Genomic DNA, 8,781 nt, shown 5'->3' on the forward strand with positions numbered 1-8,781 from the left:
CCCCACCGCCCCCAACCGCCCCTCAACCACCTTGCAGTACTCGCTTTACCCGGACGCCCTGGTTCCAGCCATGGTGGATGAGGTGGGGCTGGCGCTGACGTGGATCCTGGACAATGCGGAGGCGTATGGAGGGGACCCGTCGCAGGTGCGTCCACGTCAGCATGCGTCTGCAGGGTTGCGCCCGCGAGAACACGTGGTGCTTGAGCTTGCGTGCATGCACGTGCGCGCGCCTGTTTGAGCGCGTGTGCATAACACATGATCTGGCCCTGGTCTGAGGCGGAAGAAGTACGATTCACGTCAGCTAAAAGCCTGGCCTGGGCAGCAGGCGGGCGCCGCTTGCCCTGCTGGTTGTAACTTTCCAAACGGTAGGCCACGTCCAGTAGTCCGTTAGGACCCCAGACACCTGTCGCCCCTCCGACTTCACCTGCTATCTCAGGTGTCCCTGGTCGGCCACTCTGCCGGCGCCCAGCTGTGCACGATGGCCCTCCTCCACCGCGCCGCCGCCGCGCACGCCGCCGCGCACGCCGCGGCGCACGCCGCCGCACACGCCACCGCCGTCACCACAAGCGGCGGCGGCGCCCCGGCCGACGGCGCCGGCGGGGGCGGCCCCAGCGGCGGCCCCGACGTCTGCATGCCGCTGCGGCTGGTCGGTATTGCAGGGGTGTATGACATCTCGAAGCACTACGAATACGAAACAGAGCGGGGGGTCCAGGAGCTCAGCACCATGAAGCGCGCCATAGGTGGCCTAGGCATGGCAGCGGCCGTCAGCCCCTCTGTCATCCTGGCCGCCGCCCTGCGGCGCGCCCGCCGCGCCGCAGGGGCGGACGGGGAGGCTCGGCGCGCGGCGCGGCGGCCGCGGCGGCGCGGCGCTGAGGACGGCGGCGGCGGCGGCGGAGGGGAGAGCGAGCAGGAGGACGGAGAGCTGCTCGTGCGCTTCTACGAGGAGTTCCCGCTGGCGGGCGAGGCCATCGCGCACCGCATAGGTGGGCTCCGAGGCGCGCGGCCCGAGCTGCGGGAGACTGAGGGACGCGGGTCACACTTGCTTGCCCGTGACCGCCGCCGTTGCTGCTGCAGCAGAAGCTCAGGACTTGGCGAACATGTGATGCGCGGCCATCTGGACTCGATCGGCCCCCACATGCTAATGGCGCCTCGGCTGTGCCCCTTCCCCTTACCCGCTTTGCCGTCTTGCTCGCCTCCCCGCGCGCAACCCTTGCGACCCTCCCCCCCCCCACACTTTGCAGGCTTTGACCGCGGCGGCGGCCACTACGACGAAAGGGAGGCGCTGCTGGCTGACCTAAGCCTGGAGGGCGCCGCTTCTGTGCCGTCCTTCCCCTTGGAAGCTGCACGGCACCTGCCGCCCATCGTCCTCATGAGCAGGCGAGCCCTGGGGGACCGACGCTGCGCCCCGAGCCAACTTTTCGCCCCAGCGCATCACGCGTGCCGGATGCGGTTCAGAGCGAGGCTTGTCCTACTACGTTAGAAGGGGATTGTTGCTGCGTGCAGAACATCCATCTAATCCTTGGTTTGCCGACTGACTGCAACCCCGCAGCTGTGTTGACTCGACGGTGCCCTTCTTTGAGAGCGCCGAGATGTTCCACCGGCTGGTGGATGCGGGGGTGCCGGCGAAACACCTGGTGGGTTTTTGAGTAGGGGGCTCAGGGTCCCCATGGAGAATGCAGGGGGGGGGGGATGGGCGCCGACCCAGGAGGGCAGAGGGAGGGGTTGGGGGTTGCAGTGGCGGTGCTGTCAAGTAATGGGCTGGGCCTGCCTGGGGCGAGCCGCCCCTCTCCATGGCGTGCAGGAGGCAGTGGCGCGTGTTGGTGATCACTGCCCCGTGGGCGCTGCCGGGTCGGCGGGCACGGCATGTGCACATGATTCCGAGCTTCAAAGACTCGCTTGGAATGGAAAGCTGTGTTGCATACGCCGCAACCATGAACGCGTTCAATTTTGTCACCGTCTGAGCACCAACCTGCCATGGCCATGGACAGGTGTACAACAAGGCTGACAACCGCCTGGTGGGCCACGGCGATTTCGTGGTCTGCTGGCCGACCTCCGTGGACCCCACCCGGCAGGATGCCAATGCTGACCTGGTGGCTGCAGCCACCCTCGACGATGACGCATACGACAGCGGCAGCGACGACGAGGCGGGCCGTGGCGGCGGGTGGCCAGAGCGGCTGCAGCAGAAGCTGCTGCTGAGGCAGCTGCCGCCGTACAACCGGGACCTGTGCCTGATCGTGGCCGGGGCTGTGGACGTCGATTTCCTGCGCGGCGGGGGCGAGGCTGCGCAGGGCGCAAGGCAGAAGGCACAGGGGCATGCCGCGGGTGTGCAAGCGGGGGAGGCGGCGGTTGGGGCGGGGAGCTCCTGAGAGCGCACGACCAGCGGCTGCTCAATTATTTCTTGGCCCAGCGAATTCAAGGATGCTGTTGCTTCTTTCCCATAGTGATATATAGACACACTGGCGAAGACGGCGACAGCTGCTGCGGTCTGCATTTGGTGCCCCCTCTGTTTCTGTAATCCACGCAACGTGTGTTCCATGCCCTCTGGCAGCAACAGCAAGTGGCGCGCGGCCGAACCCGCCCACCTCCGCGCAGCGCGCCCCCGAAAAGAGCTTGTGCTTGAGGCGCACGGCCGTCCCATGCGGCCAACCCCTCTAGGCTACCTGAGCGCTGGTCTGTATCGCTCCATATGACCACACCAGGGTTTTCATGTACTTTTGATCAACGACAAAAGCAAAGGTGTCACCTAAAAGCAGCCGCTGAGCGCAGTAACTTGCAGCCTTGCAGTAGTGGAACTGCTGGCTAGCGCAGGGAGACTGGGTGCAGCCGGCGGCACACCATGCGGAGTTCATGGCAGGCCGGTGGCATGCCGATCACATCGCCATGCCATCGCCTCGGGGGACAGTGCCGCCAGCAGCAACTCGCAGAGCCTGGCAAGCTCGCAAGCACCAGCTGCGCCGCGGCGTGGAAAGCTCGCCGAATGCCGGCAGCGATGAATGGGCCTGAATGCCCAAAGCACTTGCGCACAACTCCAAAAATCGTCTCTTCACTCCTCTCTGTTCTTGCAAAACAAACATGCGTGGCCGCATTGTAATCAGAATATGCACACACGGGTTGCTAAGAAAGTATTCGGCAGTGCGGCTGCAGGCAGTGAGTCGGCCCTCATGACGCCTGGGGTTCATTTGCAGGGCTCTTCTTGTCGCCCCCCTCGCTTTCACTTTCGCTGCCATAGGCTGCCAGCAAGCCCAGGGCCTCTGCGCCTTCGCCGCCGTCCTTGCCTTCCGGTGCATTTGTTTCCAATCGCCGGCCTTGCTCTGTCCGATGCTGCTGCTGCTTCTGCTGCTGCTGCTGTTGCTGCTGCTGCTGCTGCTGCTGCTGCTGCTGCCACGCCTGCTGCTGTTTCCGCGCATACGCCTCCCAATCCGACTCCGCGCCAGCCCCGCCAGGCTGCAGAGCCCACTGCCACACCCACTGCCCCGCCGCCGCGTCCCACGCCCAGGCGCCGCCAGCCGCCGCTGCCTGCTGCACCTCCGCCCCACCATACTGCGCGTCGGTGTCTGGATATGCATACTCCTCCTCCCCTGCAGCACCCGCTGCTGCACCGCCCAGTGTCCCGTGATGCCCTTGCTCCTGCTGCTGCTGCTGCTGCTGCTGCTGCTGCTGGTACAGTGCGTCCGTGTCAGGGTACTCCGCCGCCACCTCCCCGCGCGCGCGCCCCCGCGCCAGCTGCAGCGCCGCCAGCCGCGCGCGCCGCTCCTCCGCCGGCAGCGCGTCCCACGCCGCCAGGCTGGCCGCCTCGAGCATGTCCTCCGCGCCGCGCTTGCGCGCGGCCACGGCGCCGGGATTGGGGTCGTCGTCCGCCCAGCGCACCGCGAGCACCTCCTGTGGGAAGGGCGGCGCGGAGCAGGCGGTTCGACAGGCCTGCTGTGCCGCGCGGCGCCGCGTTTTCTGATGCAGAGCGTGCTCGTAAGAACAAAAACCCTGGAAGCATAACACCTGCGTGCTCCCCTCCGGCGGCGGCAGCAGCAGCAGCAGCAGCAGCAGCAGCAGCAGCAGCAGCAGCAGCAGCAGCAGCAGCAGCAGCAGCAGCAGCAGCAGCAGCAGCAGCACTTGCGGCCCAGGGCAACGCAGCAGACATGGGTCCTCCCCTACAGCGCTGCTCACGTCGAACTTTGACCCGTCCAGCCCCTGGCCGTGCATCGCCTCCTTGGCAAACTCAGCGCTCGCGCGCCAGTGGTACCGCACAAAGGCGATCGCCTTGGACGGCACGACAAACGGCGGTCCGCGCAGGGGCCCCCACACGCCAAAGTTCTGGGTGAGAGGAGGGAGGGAGGGGGCGCAGGGCGGGCAAGGTGTCTACTGCCCCGCATGACATGCCGATCAAAGATGGGGGGCAGGGGACGGATCGACATGACGAAGGCGGCGGGAGGGGGGACGATTGTGCGCGAGGCGCATGCATCTGCATGCGAGGCGCGCGCGACCGCATGCAAGCACGCGCCGACGCCGCCCGGCCTCGCGTGCGCTGCAAAGCGGCGCGGCCCCGCCTCACCTGCACCAGCAAATGCTTGACTTCTTCGGCCGCGTAGCCGCCGGCGCCGCCGTACGCCACGTACAGCGTCCGGCTGTCCCGGTCCTGCGGCGCGGCACACGCACACCGCGCCGCGCGGCGGCGCGTCACGCGGCGCGTCGCCCGTTCAGCCGAGCGCGTGGCCCAGGAGCTGCCGCCGTTTCGACTGCGCGCCGGCGGCGCAACACGCGGCTGGCCGGCCTCGGCGCCGGCCGCGGCAGCCTCCTGGACGGGCGCGCAAGGCGCTCAAAGGCAACCGCCCCGGGAGTCTGCATCTGCATCTGCATCTAAGCCTAGCGCATGCTTGCCGCGACGCTCACATAGGACCCGGCGCCGCAGCGGTTGTCGAGGCGGTCGGGCAGCCGCTCGCGCCCGAAGATGTCCTGGCTGTTGTCCCGCACGTGCGCCGCCGCGTCCGCCGCCGTCGGCAGGCGGTGGAGATACCGGCAGGCCGGGCCCTCCGCGCAGAGGCCGCGCGCAAAGTAGCTGCAGAAGGTGCCGACGCGCCCCTGACTGCCGCGCGTGCGGCCCGTGTCGAGGGCCGGGCGGCAGCGGTACTGAGAGCGCGCGCGCTCGCCGCGCTTCGGGGCGCGCTCGCCGGCGCGGCGGCCGCTCCAGATGTTGACGTCGGCGCCGGCGCCGCGTTGCGGCTCGGTGATGACCGGGCGCTCGACCTGGATATGTCGAATGGTGGCGTGAATGCGTGTGCATGTGCGTGTGCATGTGAAGCATTCATGTGAAGCATGCCCATGCACGCATGTGAGTATGCAATCGCACTCATCACGCGCAGCACAGGTGTCTCTGCAGCCCCCTGCTGGTCGGTCGTCGCCGATGCAGGGGCGTACTGAAACAGTTGACCGGGCGTCACAGCAGGTAACCAGCTGCCTGACGGATGCAAGGAAAGATCAGGAGGGGTGCTCCAGCTGTCACCTGTTTTCTGGCTGGCCGTTCCAGGTCCTGCAGCGGCTCGGCGGGCGGTGCCGACATTACGTGCTGGTCGCAAGCGACCGCTGCGTCAGCGGCCAACCGCAAAAAGCTGCTGCCTTTACACGTTGATTTCCCCACTACTGCTGACTTCCCCGAAAACACGGCCGTGTCAGAAAAGGCACACTGGAACCAGGCGGAGATCTTCAGAGGGCGGGAGGGCGCTGTTGAAAGCCATCTACGTGAGATTTTGACTTGCCCCACCAATGAGGGATGGAACTTACACGCACGGGAAGGATTGATGGCAGCTGGTCGAGAGAAACCGTTGCGCGACTCAGCCGAGCTATCTCTTACTTCCGGCCTTGAGCCAGTGTGAATGGGTACATGCTCTTTCAACTCGCCACTTTGCACTGAGAGGTAGTCCCTGCGGAAGCCGCCAGATCAGCGTGTAAAAACGAGGAAAAGCGGCGCGTCGCTACTTGCTCTCCACTCTCGAAGGTACTTGACAGCTGTATAGCAAAGATGCAGGCGTTGTCGGCGCCACCGCCTCGCTCGAGCAGCATCCCACCTCAGCAGCCGGGGCAAGAACGCTTTCAAGAGTCCCTGTCATACTGGTTAGGATCTTTCTCGGAGCACTGGGACGCGCACGCGACTGGCGAGGCGGCAGATGCCCAGGTGCGGGCTGGACGCGGCCGGCGCGATGGCAGCGGAGCGCTTGCGCGGCGCCTGCACAGCGAAGCTGGGAAACTCACCCTTGACGCCCCTCGCTGCTTCCAGAATGCCGGCCAAGCCTTTGGGCGGAAGCCCTTCTACGGGGGCGCACTGTTCAACCCCTACGCGCCAGCTTTTGCTCGCGCCGCCAGCGCTGCAGCATCTGGGGACGACGTGGTGCCTGCAGGCAGCGTTGAGCAGGTGCAGCAGCAGCGTGCGAGCGGCGGCAATGGTGGGGCGGTGCATGTGACATCGGTCGGGGCAGCAGCAAATGCTGAAGCCGGGCCCAGCACTTCGCCTACCGCCGCTGATCGCGCTGATGCCGGCGCTGGTACCACAGAGCGGCAGCAGCAGCAGCAGCAGCAGCAGCAGCAGCAGCAGCAGCAGCAGCAGCAGCAGCAGCAGCACGCTCCCCGCAAGAGGGGCCGGCCGCCTAAGGCGCCGCCTGCACGTGCGCCATCCAGCCACCCGGCCTCTGCGTCGCCCTCCGACGATATCGCGGCTGACCAAATGCTGACAGTCGTGGGTGGCTTGGCACCTGGTGATGATGCAGACCAGCAGCAGCAGCAGCACAGCGGCGGCGGCCTGGGGGCAGCTGTGGAGCACGCTCAGCGGCAACCAGGCCGCGCGGGCGTGGCGGCCGACGGCAGCGTGGCCGGGCGCAAGCGCAAGGCGGCGGGGGCAGCTGACGAGGGCGCGGAATACGAGGAGGCAGCGGAGCTCAGCGCCGACACCACGCTGAGGGTGAGGGGGGCGCCTGTGATCGGGTCAACCTCGATGGCCAGCCGCACCAAGGGGCTGGGCCGTGCTGGGCAAGTTGCTGAGCTGCCGCGTGCGTGCGGAGGTGCGAGGGACCTGCCGCAACGGGAGGCGCCGGCGACAGCCGCCCTCCGCGACCCCATCGCGCCGCTGACAGCGCCTTGGCATGCCGCGCCCCGCTCGCCGCCGGCCCCCCAGGTGCCGGAGGCGCCCGTCGCGCGCAGGGGTGGCCGGGCGGCCGACGTCGCTGCGATGCAGCGGAAGCTGCGCAACAAGGAGTCCGCGCGGCGCTCGCGCGACCGCAAGGCAGAGGTCCAGCGCCAGCGGCTCGAGGCGCTGCAGCACCTGCAGGCGCGCGCGGCGGCGGCGGAGGCGGCGGAGGCGGCGCTGCGGGCGCAGCTGGCCGCCGCGCTGGGGCTGGCGGAGCGGCTGGCGCGGGACCGGGCGGCGCTGGCGGGGGAGGTGCTGCGGCTGGGCGGCGAGGTGGCGCCGGAGCACGGGGAGGAGGTGGAGATCCCTGCACTTGAGTGGGCGGGCGGCGGCGGCGTGGCGGCGCTGGAAGCGCCGCCCACTGGCAGCGTCGGCGGCGGTGGTGGGGGCAGTCGGGGCGGCGCCCTGGCGGTGCTGCACGCTCCCGGTGGCGGCGATGGGTTCGGGCCGCCCTAGGGCCGCGTCACTATGGAGGTCACCCGCGGAGTGGTCTGCAGAAGGCTCTATCAAGTTGGAGCGCAAGGAATGACCGGCCGGCCAAGGCATTCCGTATCGTTCGCTTACCCCAACCCTCCTCCTCACTATGACAGGGCCGCATGCCGCCCTGTGCGGCACCCCTTGTCTCCCGCGTGCCCCCCCTTTTCCTGGCCATGAACACCTTGAATGCCTCCTTTCCATATGATATGGGGTCGCTGTAACATTGCAATCTCATCCTGGCTTGCGCACCCCCCTCTGACGCTCAGAGCTCTGACACATGCGACCCTTGACAAATGGCACAGCAAACAGCCGACAGACGTTTGGAAGCTCGCAACTATCCATATTGAGTGTATCAAGTCTCCCACTCACGATCAACGTTATCCTGTACACACCCCCGGGCAAAGTGTCTGTGTGCAGCACTCCACGCCGTCGTTTTCAAGCTTCCGAAGCAGCTCTGCGCTTTGTAGTTCGATAAACGTTTTGCGGACCCAGGTGGTACTCTACTTGGCTTCTGGTGGCGTGTTTGGAACAAACGCGTTTCCGAGCGAGGAGGGCACACCCGGGGACCATGCAGCGCGGCGAGAGGCCCGAGCCTCTGCTCGGCCACCCACGCTACGAAAAGGTGAGGCACAACTGGCGACCGAGGCGCACACTGGGCCGATCTGGGTGCACATTCCACACTAGTGCTGCTGTTGGCCAGGCTTCCCTGGCGTGACGAAAAGCATGGGGCTGCTGCGCACATGGGTTCTTTGCGGCTTACTGCACGACAAGGCCTGCGGCACACCAGGGGCCTGCGGCACACCCGCACTTGGCCCGACCCGGCCGCGGAGCCGCGCGAGACGCAGCGATCGCCGCGCGCCGCGGCGCACTGACGCATTGGTGCCAGCAGCCGGGCAGCTGCGCGCGCACCTGCCGCGGCCGCAACGGCCGCGCGCGGGGCGGTGGGTGTGCCCCCGCGCCGCCACCTGCCCCTCAGCGCTCCATTGGGAGCAGCCCAGCCCCCTCCCCACGCACGCACGCCCCCACCGCCGCCCCCGCGCCGCCCTTGCTGCCCCTCGCTCCCATAGATCCGGGACCTGAACAGCGGGACGTTCGGGTTTGTGCAGCTGGCGCGGGACAAGAGCACGGGCGAGCTC

At 67.7% G+C, this 8,781-nt stretch overlaps 3 protein-coding genes across 3 annotated transcripts; 2 read left to right on the forward strand and 1 right to left on the reverse strand.

Moving 5' to 3' along the window:
• Positions 1–70: 70 nt before the first annotated feature.
• Positions 71–2,366, forward strand: MNEG_6766 (hypothetical protein; the record flags this gene model as incomplete). The annotated part of the gene is made up of 5 exons (XM_014044760.1): positions 71–145; positions 437–983; positions 1,242–1,323; positions 1,550–1,634; positions 1,989–2,366. 5 exons carry the CDS (start codon positions 71–73, stop codon positions 2,364–2,366), a joined length of 1,167 nt encoding a protein of 388 aa, XP_013900214.1.
• A 793-nt stretch (positions 2,367–3,159) lies between these two features.
• MNEG_6767 (hypothetical protein) lies at positions 3,160–5,551 on the reverse strand (the record flags this gene model as incomplete). The annotated part of the gene is made up of 5 exons (XM_014044761.1): positions 3,160–3,879; positions 3,994–4,308; positions 4,547–4,789; positions 4,885–5,238; positions 5,495–5,551. The coding sequence occupies 5 exons, from the start codon at positions 5,549–5,551 to the stop codon at positions 3,160–3,162; spliced, it is 1,689 nt and encodes a 562-aa protein (XP_013900215.1).
• A 459-nt stretch (positions 5,552–6,010) lies between these two features.
• MNEG_6768 (hypothetical protein) lies at positions 6,011–7,624 on the forward strand (the record flags this gene model as incomplete). Its single annotated transcript, XM_014044762.1, has 4 exons — positions 6,011–6,163; positions 6,266–6,431; positions 6,540–6,943; positions 7,157–7,624. 4 exons carry the CDS (start codon positions 6,011–6,013, stop codon positions 7,622–7,624), a joined length of 1,191 nt encoding a protein of 396 aa, XP_013900216.1.
• Positions 7,625–8,781: the final 1,157 nt, after the last annotated feature.

This window comes from Monoraphidium neglectum, assembly GCF_000611645.1.
Source record: "Monoraphidium neglectum strain SAG 48.87 unplaced genomic scaffold scaffold01133, whole genome shotgun sequence".
NCBI classification, from domain to species: Eukaryota; Viridiplantae; Chlorophyta; class Chlorophyceae; order Sphaeropleales; family Selenastraceae; genus Monoraphidium; species Monoraphidium neglectum.